At 38.0% G+C, this 15897-nt stretch overlaps 2 protein-coding genes across 5 annotated transcripts; one reads left to right on the top strand and one right to left on the bottom strand.

Moving 5' to 3' along the window:
- Nucleotides 1–5493: 5493 nt before the first annotated feature.
- Nucleotides 5494–10551, top strand: LOC131326752 (uncharacterized). 2 transcript variants are annotated; one of them, XM_058359619.1, is made up of 8 exons: nt 5494–5922; nt 6838–6904; nt 7660–7699; nt 7790–7922; nt 8029–8096; nt 8826–8906; nt 9695–9756; nt 9847–10551. In XM_058359619.1, exons 1-8 carry the CDS (start codon nt 5602–5604, stop codon nt 9945–9947), a joined length of 873 nt encoding a protein of 290 aa, XP_058215602.1. In that variant the 5' UTR covers nt 5494–5601; the 3' UTR covers nt 9948–10551. The 2 variants fall into 2 exon arrangements, with proteins under 2 accessions (XP_058215602.1, XP_058215604.1); XM_058359621.1 differs by having other exon boundaries at nt 8025–8096.
- LOC131326751 (putative disease resistance protein At1g50180) lies at nt 9976–15564 on the bottom strand. Of its 3 annotated transcripts, none has more exons than XM_058359617.1 (3): nt 12665–15564; nt 11972–12428; nt 9976–10107 (listed from the first exon to the last, which is right to left on the bottom strand). In XM_058359617.1, exon 1 carries the CDS (start codon nt 15414–15416, stop codon nt 13974–13976), a length of 1443 nt encoding a protein of 480 aa, XP_058215600.1. In that variant the 5' UTR covers nt 15417–15564; the 3' UTR covers nt 9976–10107; nt 11972–12428; nt 12665–13973. The 3 variants fall into 3 exon arrangements, with proteins under 3 accessions (XP_058215600.1, XP_058215601.1, XP_058215599.1); XM_058359618.1 differs by lacking the exon at nt 9976–10107 and adding an exon at nt 10897–11608 and having other exon boundaries at nt 11972–12409; nt 12661–15564; XM_058359616.1 differs by lacking the exon at nt 9976–10107 and adding an exon at nt 10897–11608.
- Between the last annotated feature and the right edge of the window lie 333 nt (nt 15565–15897).

Below are 15897 nucleotides of genomic sequence, written 5' to 3'. Positions count from 1 at the left end.
GGAACAAATTTGGCTTCCCATGTAATTGGCATGAGAAAACTCGGTAAGGATGTCGACATGAGTTAGGCACATGAGGACATCAGGCACATGAGGACATCATGTGGTCCCTTATTCAAGGGCAAATTTCACTGACCTCCACTGAGGTTTCCGACACGAACAGAAACCTCTCTTGAGGTTTCTGAAATGACACTGCCTTCCCCTCATTTACCTGACAATACCAAGGGACCCCCCTGTCGTTACCTGCCCATTAGAAAATGGATGGAGAAGGTGATGTCATTATACTATACTTTTTATAATACTTATACTATCCTCACCAAACTTTTTACCCCAATCATTTATAAAATATAAAATACAAACATCTCTACATTTTGTGCTCGTTTACTTTGAGATTTTTTCATTATTTAAAAGGATTTATATTTGTTAATTTTCTGTCAAACTCTTGTGAATTATTGGTTCGTCTCGATAAGAGAAATTGAAAAAAAGTAAAAAATTTAGACTTTTACCAAATATTTTGAGAAATTCAATATTTTGGGTAAAAGTAATAATTTTATATTCTTTTGACTCCTCTCGTTGAGACAAACTAATAATCCATAAAAATTTAACACAAAACTAGCAAATACGAAAAAAATTCAAATATGAACAAAAATAAAAAAGCCTAAAAATCCCATAAACAAGCCTGCATGAAAAAATTGAATATGAACAAAAACTAAAAAGCCTAAAAATCCCACAAACAAACCCACAATTTTTTTTTCGTGCGGGCTTGTTTGTGGGATTTTTTAGGCTTTTTGGTTTTTGTTCATATTTGAATTTTTTTCGTATTTGCTAGTTTTGCGTTCAATTTTTGTGGATTATTGATTTGTCTCAACGAGAGGAATCAAAAGAGTATAAAATTATTACTTTTACCCAAAATATTGAATTTCTCAAAATATTTGGTAAAAGTCTTAATTTTTTACTTTTTTCAATTCCTCTTATCGAGACGAACCAATAATTCACAAAAACTTGACATAAAATTAATAAATATGAATCCTTTTACATAAGGACAAAATCTCAAAGTGTAACGAGCACAAAGTATAGAGATGTTTGTATTTTATATTTTATAAAATAAGAGAGGTAAAGAGTCTGGTGAAGGTAGTATAGGTATTGCAAAAAGTATAGTACAATGACATCACCTTCTCCATCCATTCTCTAATGGGCAGATAACGGCGGGGGGTCCCTTGGTATTGTCAGGTAAAGGAGGGGAGGGCAGTGTCATTTCAGAAACCTCAGGGAAGATTTCTGTTCGTGTTAGAAACCTCAGGGGAGGTCAGTGAAATTTGCCCTTATTCAACGGACAGCTATATAAGTATAACAGCATTTGAGCTTCCTGCATGCACGGTTCGTTTCTTTGGATCTAACGGGCCGCAGGAAGGTACTCCTAATTTCTTGTGAATTTTTTAATCTCGGTACGGATGGATTGTCTTTGTTTGGACCAGAAAGAAAATATAGTCAAGATGCACTTAAGTTTATTCCTGACCCTTAAATCCACCAAAAAAAAATAAAAATAAAATATAACCCTCCACTGAAATTACGAAAATGTCTACCACAACACCCAATGTGCACACACAAATTCACAACACAGTCGCATGGGAGTGCGGGGCAGTCTAACTCGGTAAGGACATGTGGTCCAGCTAAAACAACATTTTCGAGCCTCCGCCAAAATATTTATGCAAAATTTTAGGTTGAGTTTGGACCGTCTAACATTTTCAAAAAAGAAAAGAAAAAAGGACTATCTAACTGATTAAAGAAGGAAGTTGATATATGCGCTCCATTTTTTATTGATGGCGCTCTACTTTGTTCATAAAGTTAACTTCACTTTAAAATTGGAGCACCATCAGTAAAAAATGGAGCGCGAAAATCAGTTTCTATTAAAGAAAGATTGAACTATGTTAATTTACTTTCTTTTTGGTTGATTTATTTTTTATTGTTATTGGGTTTTGTGTGGTTTTTAGTCAAAATACAGGAATTTGAATTTCTTCCGAGGAGAGAAATAAAGTAAAAAATATGAACCGGATTTGAAAAAAGTTCTAAAACAAAAACTCAAAAAATGTCCCATTTGCACTTATTCGTTAGCGAACTTGATATCTATTCTTTACTTTTGATCAATATTTTTAGTTATTCAATTGTTCAAAAAAAAAAAAATCCAAAATATTTGACTTAAAGCTAACAAGAGAAGACAAAACATTCTCAAAATTTTTAAATAGGTTAAACCAAATTACCTCTTATTTTATGATCTCGGATTGGCAATTACTAAATTTTTTATCTACTCGCTTTTTGACATCCTAGATTAAAGTGGTATTTTGAGAATGGGTCCCGAATATTTGGGAAAATTGCTGCAAATTTGCACTTAATTAACCTAAGTGCACCTCCAACCCTGCTCTTTACTTTACCTAGCAAAAAGTACAAATTTTATTTTGCCTATTCACTTTTTCATCAATGGATTTCAACCCTACTCTCTATCTTAACTATCTATTCAAACAAACGAAACCAATGATAATAAAATCTTTATTGTACACTTAACCAATGCCTAGCAAAGACAAATCAATTTCATATATAAACAGTCAAAAAAAATTAAATGCTCCAATTTTCAATTCATTTAAACAGGTGCGAAAATTTTATTTTTTTGACTATTTTATCCTAGAGGGTCATAATTAATTATTGTCTATAAGGCTTTCATAATTAAGTATATGCACTTTACTTTGGGATCCTGTAAAGTAAAAACTTGATTATGAGAGCCCTAGAGACAAAAATTGATTATGACTCTTTAGGATAAATTGATCGTAAAAATAAGATCTTCGCACGGGTTCAAACGGATTGAAAATTGAAGCACTTTAATTTTTTAACCATGTTTTTTGATATATAAACCATCTCAAAAAAATTAAGTACTTCAATTTTTAACCTGTTTGAACCAGTGAGATGCTGTGTTTGGTTTGGTTTTTAAAATTATTTTTGAAAAATTGTAGAGGTAATAAGTGGAGAGAGATAGAGAGAGAAATGTTGAAAGTGGGAAGAATCTAGGGAGAATTTTTTGAAAAATTTATAATTAATTTTTATTTTTAAAACTCTTATAATCAAATTTCTCCTCGAGTCCCAAATAAAAGTCTAGCAGTAGCATTTGTTGAGTTGTACTTGATTCTCTACAAGTGCCGTGCGGGAGTGGCATGAGGCATTTTGCCTCTTGGTTTGCCGTGTGGGTTGGAAACCACAAGTACAAGAGTAGCTCAGTAATTATGCTAACAATAGGCATTTGCCGTGTTAGTAAGAGATGCTCTAAGGGTTTGATCGAGTGTGAATGAGACGAGGGGCAACGCCACTTAGAGTTTGGTGTTCGGTGAACCACTCCCAGTCTCAGAGGGCAGTCCACCCTACAAGACGTGCACAATACAATACCTCATGGTATAAAAGAATGCAAAGACATTAACCCCTTTTATCACCATTGAAAAATGACTTGAACCCACTTTGGTTGTGGTAATTACAAAAAAGTAAAATGGCAAATGTAAAACACCTATAGAAACATACTCCAATTTCCAATTGCCAGCTAGAGGGGCCCATACTATTCAATACACAACACTTAGGTATACGAAAACTAATACACGCACTAGGGCTCTGTTTTTTCTATGCAAAATATTTTTCAGTTTTTGTTGTTTGTTTGGGCAAAAACAGTGTAAAATATTTTTCAACATAAAACGTTTTACCTTATATGATTGAAAATATCTTTCTCTCAAATTACCCGTAAATCATTTTTATCTCTTTAGACTCCGACTTTCTCTCTTACTTTCTTCACCCCTACACTCGTGAAAATAAAACTCTCTACAACCTAGAGCTCCAGGTTATATCCATGACCATAATCTTCTCTTTTTGTAAACAATAAGTCTACACACAGATTTTTTGCACATAGATAACGGTGTGGGAGCTACTACGGGTTCAATACATCCGTTCATTAACTATAAAATATTTTTTCAAGGACCCCTACAAGAAATAAGCTCAATCTGATACCTATAAGTACTCGATCCAATCATCTAACTTTTCATTATCCGAAAATCTTAATGAAAAGTTGAATGATTGGATTGAGCACCTATAGGTATCGGATTGAGCTGATTTTTCGCGAAGGCCCTTGAAAAATGTTCTACATTTAATGAATGATTTGAATCATTTGTGTGTGACTCGTAGTGGACTCCACACCGTGATCTGTGCACAATTTGTGTGCAAAAATCGGTATGTGTAGCAGCGTTGTTTTGTAAATATGTTTTGCCACTTCTTCTTTCTTTCTTTTTTTTTTTTAAATCTTTTCATTAATCATGAGTATATGTATACATACATGTAAAGTGTATAGGCGGGGATCATTGGCTATCCCTTCCTCCCTTATCCTTTCTTTTCAAAATTTTCTTGTTATGTATTGTTAGGAGTTATAAATTTATGGGAAATTTATATAAATGGTCCTCCTAGTTTCATCCGAGTCTCATTTTCATCCTTCAAGTATCAATTACAACTCTTTTGACCTTCAAGTTTGGTTTTCGTACCAAATTAGTCCAATTGATAATTTCTGTATGTCAAACTGGACGGAAAAAATCAGATTGATGGTAGTTTGGACGTTGCAATTCACACCAAGTTGGTCTAATTGATGATGTTTGCCCTCAATCTGATTTTTTTTTTGTTCAGTTTGGCTAACAAACGTTATCAATTGGACAAACTTGATACGAAAACCAAACTTGAGGGTCAAAAGAGTTGTAATTGATACTTGGAGAACGAAACTAAGACTCGGTTAAAATTAAGAGGACCATTTCTATAAATTTCCCTAAATTTATTTGTAAACCAAACACTGAAAAATACTCTCCTTGGGTCGGATGGGTGAGGAGTTTACGCCAGTGATTAATGCCTTGTTTGGATGGAGATTTGAAACTTTTTGGATTTGGTTTTTGGGGTACTGAGTGGAGAGAAAAATTAGGGTAATAATTGGAGATAAAGATAATAAGTGGAGAGAGATAGAGAGAGAAATGAGAATAATGATGGTAAAGAGAGAAATGAGGATAATGATTGAAAATAGGAGTAATGAGTATTTTTGGAGTTGGATATTTTTTTTTAAAAATCTATCCAAACAGGGCATAACTTATGTAGCATAATTTTTTAGTTTTGTCTTTATTCAAAATTTTTTGTTTGCATTTGTTAGTTTTACGGTAATTTTTATATGATATAAGTTCGTTTCGACGACAAGAATCGAAAAAGTAAAAAAATTATAACTTTACACAAGTAATTTTGAGAAATATTAAAAAAAAGCTCAAAAAGTCAATTTTTGGATTTTTTCTTGGATATTTTAAAATATATTTGTATAAAATTCATAATTTTTTACTTTTTAGATTTCTCTCTTCGAGACGAACTCATATCACATAAAAATTTAATGTAAAACTAATAAATAAGAAAAAAAAGTTATATAGACAAAACCAAAAAATGTCAACGGGCGGGGGGACGTTACCATTCATCACACACTCCCATTCAATAGACGCGCCTTATCAGGTCATCACCTTTCACCTCTCCTCAAATCCGCGTCATCACTGAAATCCCGCACCAATGGTGGTTTCCCGCTACTACTACATCCAACCTACCATTCCCATTCCCATCTCCATTGCTGCTGCTGCTGCTACTACTACTACTACCTCCTCCGTCCACCGATCTCCCCCAACTCTTCCTTCACTGAATTTCCCGAATATAGCTCCCGTCTTCGGCACCACAGTTTCCCGAATTCGTGACCGTCCAATCTCAGTCCCAATTCTCTCCCGAAGACCGCTCCTGCCTTCGGTTTCCGGTATCTGGGACGCCTTAACCGGCGGGAATGATGCTCGTCAAGAAGCCCTGGCCGCCGTTCGCCGCGGGATGATGCTTTTCAGAGAGGTACGGTTGCATCTCCAGCCCTTACCCTATTTTTAAATCCAAACTTGGGTCACAACTCCATTTGGGTATGATTTCTCCTATGCTAAACCCTTATTTAGATCCAAATTTATACTGTAGTTTTTTATGTTTCCCTCCACATTTTTCCTTCATTTGGGTTTGAAATGACACATTTGTAAATAATAAAAATGTGAAAAGAAGTGTTGAGGAAAAACAAAGGTTTGGATTTGGGTTCCGAAAAATGGTATAGTAAAAGGAAAATGTTGGGTGGAGGATAATAGGTAAAAAATGTGCAAAAAATGTGCATTGATATCCAAGAAAAGTGTATTGATAGTTGTGAAAGTTTATTAATATCGGTGATATGTGTATTGATATCCGAGTTTGTTTGGAATTATTGGTATATGGTTAGCAGGACCGTAACTTAAAAAGACGTAGGCAAAATGGTATGCCAATGGAGATGGGTTTTCAGTGTTTTTACTCCATTTTTAGTTTGTGACTTTGTGTAGAGAAAAGGGTAAGGATTGGAGATGCCCATTTCCCTTCTTTTCTGGCTCAAAGATATATTGCTCGTTTCAATTTATGACTCTATGTGAGTTGCTACTTCAAATAACAAATGTGAGTGGATCAATGGTTAATTTCTGCGTGTTATTGTGGAATTGCTCAAACTAACAAACAAAATCGCACGAAGAATAAGTCACGTGAGGTTGCTACCTAGTTTAGGCCCTATAATTATGTGGAGTGAGCACTACATCTACCGGAGTTCAAATAGTTGATCTATGCTCGGGCACCCTCATCATTAAAACGATATTCCAAGTCTATTCCCTTCCCTCAAAACCGCTCCCACTCTTATTTGATTTAAAAAAACACAACTCCCCCTAAAGTATAATGATAAGTGTATTTCTTGTTGGCTGAATGAAGGGGGACGTTTCTGGTTCAGTAGCGGAGTTTGATAAGGCAATCGAGCGTGATCCTCGTCAGAAGGCATGTAAGTTCCCACAGTTTTCATGTGCATGCTTTGTAAACAAACAATTTACAATACAAGAACAGGCAACTTATAAGATCTTGGTTTGTAGTTTTACATCGGAAACCAATGCATTATTGCTGATCACTTGCTTTAATTGAAAGTGTGAAGATTCTGGCTGCTTGAATCTTTACAGCTAGGACCTTCTCCATCCCTTGACTCAATTTTCTCAAGTTGAGCAAACTTTTGGGTAAGCTTCATTTGACATGGAGCACTTAAATCGCCAAGCAAACATTTAGGGTTAAAATTTGAGTGAAAGTTTCGTTGGTTGTAGAGGGGTAAGTTCTGAGCGCCACAAAATGGCCTTGAATAAGTTAATGGAAGAAATAGCTTCCCTTCTTTTGGGCACAAAATATAGGTAAAAGTCGTGTTGATAGAAGTTTGGGTCAAGGAGTGGATGATTGGTGGTGTATTTACTCGAATTTTTATATTGGATGACATTTGAGTAAGGAGTGGAGGCATTTGAGTGAAGCGTTGGGTAACCTTGACATATTGCTTTACTTGACCGTAGAATATATGCATATGCACATTTAAATGCTGGTCTAAATGAATTGTTGTTCGCTAACGAACATTATAAATCCCCACAAACATTTCCTCCCGTTTCTGAGGTTATATCTGTACAACTGTCGGGTTTCCACTTCTCAGAAGTTATTAATTGAAGACTCCAATAACATTTGGTTACTTAATGATGTAACTTTTGTGTCATGTTGGCTAATCAGATCTCTGGCAGAGGGGGCTATCACTATATTATCTCGATAGGTATTAGCTTATTAACATATCTCTATTGTTAGTCTTTTAGTTCTATTTAACATCATTGTAGAGGATTTTAAATAGAGTTTTTCTCTTTAGGTTTGAGGAAGGGGCGGAGCAATTTCGGTTGGATGTGGCACAAAATCCAAATGACACTGAGGAGTCAATATGGTGCTTTCTTTGTGAAGCTCAATTATATGGAGTGGATGAAGCAAGGAGGCGGTTTCTTGAGGTAACCTAATCAAGCAGGCAATAACATGTGCCTGGTGCACTTCCATGTTATTCTGTGAAAGGGTCAGTACAACTATTTTTAACTGCTTGCTAGATGATGTAGGTAGGCAGAGATCCGCGACCTGTCATGCGAGAAGCTTATAACATGTTCAAAGATGGTGGTGATCCGGAGAAGGTTTGAATTGATGCTTTGAGCTCTCCAATTAAAACTGTTGAGAAGTTCTTTGAATTGCTCTCTCTCTCTCTCTCTCTCTCTCTCTCTCTCTCTCTCTCTCTCAGTAGCATGCCTAGATGATGGCTGATGCTGCGTCACGATTCTTCTTTATTTTCCTATCACGTGTGTGTGTTGTGCGCGCGCGCACGCGTGCACGTTCCTTTGACATACTCATCCTCTTCGATAACAGTTCCATTAGTTTCTCATTAAGGGAGAGAATCTGGGAAACAGTTTAATTGGAAAGGTACAGTTTTCAGATAGGAATTGAAGGAGTAATTAGTTTGAGATAGTAAATGAAAATGGTGTCAAAATTGCCACCTAATTACAGTGCATAACTGAAAGATATATATTTTTTATTTCTATCTTGCTATTGTTTAGACTGAGGCCCTACCATATGCGCAGTGTGATTGATGTAAAGAGGAGAGATATAATCTGGTTTAGGCCATGGAATTGTTACTCTCTTAGAATATGTGATACGCATCTTGATGTGATACTAAAATAGAAAGAGGGTACACGATTCGTATATTTGAAAACCTTGCTCATGCCTTAGTTCTGATAAAATGGAGTATTCTAAAAGCTTATTTAATCTTTAATGTAAGTCGCCCTAACATTCATACTTATCTCATAAACTATGTCAGTATTCACTTCAATATTGGATGGCTAGGAGAGTAATGTCGTTTTTCTGTGCAGCTTGTTGCTGCATTTTCAAGCAGCCAGGAGAGTGAATACTTCTATGCTTGGTTATATGCTGGCCTCTACTATGAATCACAGGTTTGTTCTCAGTTTCTTGGCATTCAATCAATGTCATTGTAGAATATAATATGATGTTCATTGTAATCAGCTATAATTGGGATAAGGTAGTTGTTTTGTAGTTTGTTCTAAGGACTTAAGATTGACTTAGACAAAAGTAAGAGGTGAAGGGGAAGAAGAAAAACAAGAGAGTGAGGAAAGATGAGAGGGGATTAGAGCTTTCTTCTCTGAACTACGTCATTCTTACCATCTGCACCAACAGAATCACTATTACCCCTTGTTAACACTCAGCAATTGACAGTAACATGTAACTCGGTGTGTGATATTTAAAATTTCCGAATTGAAGGGAGAGATTGTGAATTCGAATTTACATGCACGAGAATGTTTCCCTTAAACCCCTGAGACTTTGTCTTGTTTCCAAGTTTTATTAACGTCTCAAGAATTTTGGATTTTACAAGTGTAACTCACCAAGAGCCGACTGCATTCTCCGTTTGGGCGGTACTTTTTGGCACCGTGCAATAGTTGTATTAGCTTTTTTGCATATCAAAAGCACTTCATTTCCATGTGACTTTTTGTGCCCTACTGAAGATGAGTGATCAGTAATTTGGTCATTTAGTGATCATGTAATGCACTTGGTTGCAAATGAACTTAATGACAGTGATTGGACATTCATAGGTTGAAACCAATGTAATTGCATGCTTTGTTCTAGTTAAGACTGGTCCCTACTCAAAATTGTTTGCCCTTTTAGGTTTAGCTTGAAAAGTATTTTAACAATAGTACTTCTGCTTTATTGTTTCCGATACATGCAGAGCAAAACAGATGCAGCTAAAGTCCACTTGCTTGCTGCCCGTCAGTCCCCATATGGTCAAAGGTTCAAACTTCAAATCAGGACTTCTCCGTGATTCTATTTTCTTTAATGGACTTGTATATTGTATTAATTCCAGTTAACTTTTTTCAACAGGTCTGGTGATTATATGGCTTCTCTTGCCAAGGTTCACTGTCTATGTCGAAATTGGAGCTCCATTTGACAAACAAGCGTCGAGTCTGGTGGGATACTTTTGATGTTGCTTCTTGTCTGTTCATATTTTGATACACAGCAAAGGAAGCTTTCGGTTGTTGAGCTGAATTGGTAAATAGACTGGCTCTCTGCTCCACATGAATAAAAGTAGTGTGAATACCTTGATCATGTCTTGAAAGTTTCCAAGTTTCTTGCCTTCTGTACCTGGATTTTGGACAAAATAGAGACAAATATATGAACAAACGTCAAGGACCTGTGTTAAATTGATAATACTAGTATTGGCTTAAGAATCTAGGAACTCTTTTAGTCTCCTCACTCCTGAGATATTTCTTTTGGTCCACAAACCATTAACGAATGTAATTGTACATTTTGGTCGACAAACCATGCATGGGCAACGTGCTGGTTGTGAGATGACAAGTAGGAAATCCGTACCAAGCCCAAGCCCAAGCCACAGGAGGAAAAGTGGAGTTTGCCTCTTCTTCTTTTTTTTCTTTTCTTTTCTTTTCTAGTTATTTCTGTGACAGGAAGTCGGCTATTTGCTGCTGAAATTGGATCTATGGAATTTAGTCTCTTGAAATTCAACTTATGTGTAAGAGAAATAAGTCGATTAACTGATATTATTGCTAGTTGGAGTAATAGTTTTCTAAACCTATCTGTATAGGTTTTCAACTTTTTCTTACACTGAATTAGGACTAGATAATGAAGGATTGAACAAATGTGACCACTTCTATGAACGACAGAGATAATGAACTGAAACTGTCTAGAAATAAAAGGATATGCCAAAGTATGATCTGTTTAATTTGTACCAATCGTGTTTTACTCTATAGTGTTCTCCACATTTTTCAGGTCTAGGTGTCATGTGTCCGACGCAAATAACTTATTTATTTTCTGAAGATTCCAAGTATATTGTTTCATATGTCTGTTGTCATTCCAGATAAAATTACTACAAATTCACTAGGGATATTATCGAACTTGGGGTCCCTGTATTGCAGGGGTGCTGAGAGTGACGGCTTGGATTGTGCTCTACACCCTTGTAGTGCAGGGGTGCACTATTGGAACCTAGGTCTGGAACTCCCTTTGATTCATGCAAGTTTTTGTCGAAACTTTGATTTTCCAAAAGTGAAAAGAAGAATTCAAAGGCATGAAAGATCACGCTCCACAAAATTAGCTGATGGGTCTCCGGTGCCACACGGCTTTTCTTTGTATTTTGTTATGTTTTGTTGTATTTTATTTGGTTCTTTATTTTCCTATTACTTAGTATAACTAGGGGATATTGTTCAATATAAAAAAGAAAAAAAAAACCACCATAGTATTATGTTGCGCATATGGTTAAGAAGAATAACGATAACTACAAAAACAAGAAGAGGAGCAAAAAATATATAAGGAGTTTACATTACTTAAACAAAATGAAATCTGCCAAAACGGTTGGAATAGGCAATGGTAAAAGATCACGCAATAGAAAATGACGAACAATAAAGCGATTCATGCCTCCCTTGCTGAAGCGAAAACGTGCAAATCCTCAGCACTTTCTTCCTATGCTTTTTTTTATAACTTTGGTGTTCAGGTCAGTTTATACCCACCTCGACTATGCACTTTCTTCCTGTGGTAGCTGTGGACAGTGAAGCTTCCTGTGGTAGCTGTGGACAGTGAAGGAATGGGAGTCCCGAGGCGTATTTCAGTTTCGTCCTTCTGGCCTTTGGGCATCCTATGTACCAAAAAAATTACATGTGTGAATCAGGCATGATATAAAGTGGAAGCTTCTGCTATGTCACGACACACGTAGGGTACCAATCTCCAAACCCATTTTAGTAACCTTCAATGAACGACTATTCAAGTGTAATAACTTTTCCATTTTTCTTGGCATAAAGGTAAAAGACTTTAAATGAGAAGGATAACCCTAATCCTACAACTCCGAAAAGGGAGAGATTAGCTTATAGCTTGAACTCTAAATCACTCCGAGAAGCCCCAAATTCAACAAAAACTCGCACATCACGATGGACAAGAATCCAAACTTTGAACAATTTATGACCAAACTTAAGAAATGCGATGAAGTTGGGATACAACTTACCTGATGACGATTGAGTCGGAATCGATTCTGATGAAGCGTGGACGATTGACAGACTCAAGCTACCGTCTCCGGCAGAACGAGATAGCCGATTAGGGGATGGAAGTTGGGAGCAAGGTCAGGTGTTGGGGTTGGGGCAAGTCTTGCGAGGATGGGGAGCACAGAGGAGACGAAGGGGGGCAAACCCTAGAGAGAGAGGAAGGAGGAAGGAGGAAGGAGTTTACGTTCCAGCGGAGGGAGAGAAGAAGGGGGGAAGGAAGGGATTTTGAGGAGTAAGTCATCTTCGTAGAAGGGCAGCATGGTCCGCTTTGAACATGGGTACCATGTATGGGTAAAAATCGGGGATACCATGGATTGGTGATTTGGATACATGAGACCATTGATGTGGTAAATCGACTTGGTCAACTCCATCTTCTGGTAATTTTTCCTCTCGGTCTAGTCCTTCTGGCCTTTGGCCATCCTTTGTACCAAAAAAAAAACATCCGTGAATTAGGCATGATGTAAAGCAGAAGCAGCTTCTACTACATCGGGATGTAAATTAGAACCTTCAAAGAAGAAAATTTGTTAAATCATGCCGACGTTGAGAAAAGTTAGGAAGCAGAGCAGCAAAACTCAACATAACAATGGACAGAAAGCAAAGGTAGTAGTAATATTGACTGTACAAAATGCACGAAACCGAAATACTACTGTACTTACTTCAACGTCACCAGTAGTTCTACAAATAACCGGAGTCGCAACCTGCAGAGAAGTGTTTCCCATGCTTTCTTGCTCTTCCTTAATTTCCCTGGCGGAATTGGCCAGAGAAAGGTTGCACAAGTGCACCTCGATCATCTCTAACGTGGGTATATCCCCCATTTCGGAAGGGATGCTTTCGAGCCAGTAACATCCAACCAGCGATATTCGCTGAAGCCGGGGAAAATGCATAGCGGAGGCATTCCACCGCCCAACGTCAAGAGATTCGAATTTTAAGCATTTGAGTTGAGGGAAATCCCCACATGTTTCCCAAACTGGTCCTTTGCAGGCATCTTGCAATAGTTTGAGAACCTCAAGCTTGGGTACCGACTTTCCGAGGGTGCACATCTCATCCCAATTCAGAAAGGTCCCAGAGTTAGCTTCTTAAGATTTGCGGAGAACCTAATTCCTCCTAGATTCGCTGACCACCCGCCAGATTTTGAAAAGCATGTATTAAACAACTTCAACTCTTGAAGGTGGTTTAGAAAGTCTATATCGGGAAACTTCAGCTCTTGAAGGTGGTTTACAACATGTTCCTTCGCAATACGTCCCCGAAACCCCAGCTTCCTGAGATTGGGGGTCCCAGCCAAGAAATCGCCACAAGACCATGGATCTACCCATGAGAGAGTTTGTAGGTCATCCATCGAGAATGGATAAGGAGCATAGGGATCTTGCCCTTCAATTTGAAGTGTCCCGTGTCCAGTAATGCGAATATGCCTCAACTTCACCATCTTTCTAATACAATGAGGTAATATCACAGACGATCGTGCATCAATAATAAGGGATTCTAAATGCCGGAGATTAGATATTGAAGTTGGGACGCGTGTTTCTGAGTGCACAAGTAGGGTACCGATTGCTAAGTACCTCAAGCTAACTAGCTTTCCTATGTCATTGGGGTAACTCCTAATAATTCGGAAACTTGCATCAAGAACCTTAAGAAGTTCGTAGCATGATTGACTACCATAAGGGAGTTGCGAACAAGTGCATCGAGAGTTGAAGCTAGCAAAAGTCTGGGTGTTAGGGGAAAAAATGAATATAGAAGACGTCGTCCATACATCTAGTGAATCGTCAATGCTTAGATACTCTGAATTAGAAGAAGAGAAAACCTGATCCCCGTGTGAATAATGGTGGAGAAAACCCTCTTTCTCAGCTTGTTTGATGCAAAAATCGCGCATAGAATCATGGATACCACAGGCTTTGACTCCATCATCATATCTTGTTTGAGAAACTAATATGAGACTTCTACCGATTAAATCTGTCAAGTATTCCTCTGCTACGTCCTCCAAGGTTTTTTCCCGTCTTTCTTATAAATCCCTCGGCCGCCCACAACCCAATCAATTTCCATACAGGCACTTGGAAGTCCTCTGGAAATATTGCAAAATAGAGAAAGCACTGTCTCAAGTGATGAGGTAAGTGGTTGTAACTCAGTGCCAGTGTCTTCGTCCATTGTAGCGGACCGGCAGCCACATGTGAATACAAAGTTTCCCCTACTTGCTTCCATCGTTCTTGACTCTTCTCTTCGTTTGTAAGAATCCCAGCTACCAAAACGATCGCCAGTGGTAGTCCCCGACACTTGTTGGCTATTTTCTTTCCTACCAGCATGAGCTGTGGAGGGCAAGTTTCCTACCTTCCGTTGGATTAGATCCCAACTCTCATCATCGGTTAAAAAATGCAGAGAAAGAGGAGGACAATTGGGTTTGGCAAGCAATGCTACGTGCCCATTCCTACTTGTCAACAAAATTCTAATTCCGCTGTTGTCATTTGGGAAACAAGTTTTGAAATCGAACCAGGCCCTAACATCCCATATGTCATCCATCACAATCAAATATCTTCTTCCCTTCAAGCTTTTGTAAAATTGTTGAGCCAATTCCTCCTCGCTCATTTGATCAATGCCATCCGTATGCTGCATAACTGAACTTAAAAGCCTATGCAACAACTCCCTCTTTCGGTACTCTTGAGAAACAAATAGCCAAGCACAACTATAGAAGTGGTATAACACCAGAGGATCATTGTAAACTTTTCTAGCCAAAGTAGTCTTGCCTAGTCCAGCCATCCCAACTATCGAAACAACCTGTAGCCGCTTTGATCCTCCGGTAAGCTGGTCTTTTATTCTCGTTAACTCTTCCTCAAAGCCTACTATTATTTCATCCGCCAATATCTGGGTATTTGCTATTGATGTAAGTTGGTCTCTTGTGATCTCTACGTCTTCCTTGACGCCCACTGTTATTTCATCCTCCGACGTATGGGTATTTGCTATCGACGACTCTCCAATGGAAGAAGTTCCAACCTCTGTGGCCGCCATTTCGTCAACTCTTTTTCTGTAGATTTCCATCACCTCTTGTTTGATGGCTTCTATTTCTTGTTTAACATGTGCAAGATCTAACACATCCTTCTTCTTCGTATTCATCATCATCGTCTTCAGTTTCGTCATTACATTCTTCTTCTTCTTCTGCTCCTGCTTCTTTGAGGCAGCATTAACTACGAACAAGTCGAGGATGTTTTCTGCCTCATATTCCACATCTCTAATTCTTGACCGTAGATTTTTCACTGCTTCGTGCCCCTTCTCCTGCAAATCCTTGAGGAAGTTACTCAGCATTCGAAGATCCTCATAAAGACAGTTGATTTGATTTTCGACTTCTAGAATCAAATCTCTCCTGCTGTTTATCAGCTCCTTCAAGTTCTTCATCATCAAACTGCCTGCACCTATTTCCGCCATCTCTCTCTCTCTCTCTCTCTCTCTCTCTCTCTCTCTCTGTAACCTTTTCTTGGGAAGAGTACTGTAGAAAGGGGACTACGATTCCCAGATTGTGATTGGAGCTCTGCTCCTTATCTTTAGTGTGAAGTTGAAATGAAAGTAAACTTGAGACAGTAATGTTCAACACTTGGCAGCAATGAAGACAAGTTTTTTCATAGCAGAAAGACTACAGCCACCGCAGGCAAAATGCGGTGGCCGGCCACTGCATGTCATTTGGGGCCCACTCCGGGCCTCGCACGGACGATCCGATCCGTTCAATAATTTTTTTTTAAAAAACCGAGTGGGTTTAAGCGAGAAATCAGCTCGATCCGATATGTGTAGGTGCTCGGATCAAGCTTCTCATCTTTGGAAAATCGAAAAAAATGGAAAGATTGGTTTTCCGATTTTCCAAAGATGAAAAACTTGATCCGAGCACCTACACATATCGGATTGAGCTGATTTC

Source organism: Rhododendron vialii, chromosome 5a (assembly GCF_030253575.1).
Source record: "Rhododendron vialii isolate Sample 1 chromosome 5a, ASM3025357v1".
Classification (NCBI taxonomy): domain Eukaryota; kingdom Viridiplantae; phylum Streptophyta; class Magnoliopsida; order Ericales; family Ericaceae; genus Rhododendron; species Rhododendron vialii.
Note: the sequence above shows the minus strand (reverse complement) of the source record. Positions and strands in the feature narration are given on the sequence as shown.

Bases quoted from the DNA above. Each gene is read 5' to 3' on its own strand.
- LOC131326751 (XM_058359617.1), bottom strand. From the start codon at position 15,416: ATGGCGGAAATAGGTGCAGGCAGTTTGATGATGAAGAACTTGAAGGAG.
- LOC131326752 (XM_058359619.1), top strand. From the start codon at position 5,602: ATGGTGGTTTCCCGCTACTACTACATCCAACCTACCATTCCCATTCCC. The intron at 8,097-8,825 runs GTTTGAATTGAT...TTTTCTGTGCAG, and splicing joins ATGGTGGTGATCCGGAGAAG to CTTGTTGCTGCATTTTCAAG. The intron at 9,757-9,846 runs GTTCAAACTTCA...TTTTTTCAACAG, and splicing joins CAGTCCCCATATGGTCAAAG to GTCTGGTGATTATATGGCTT.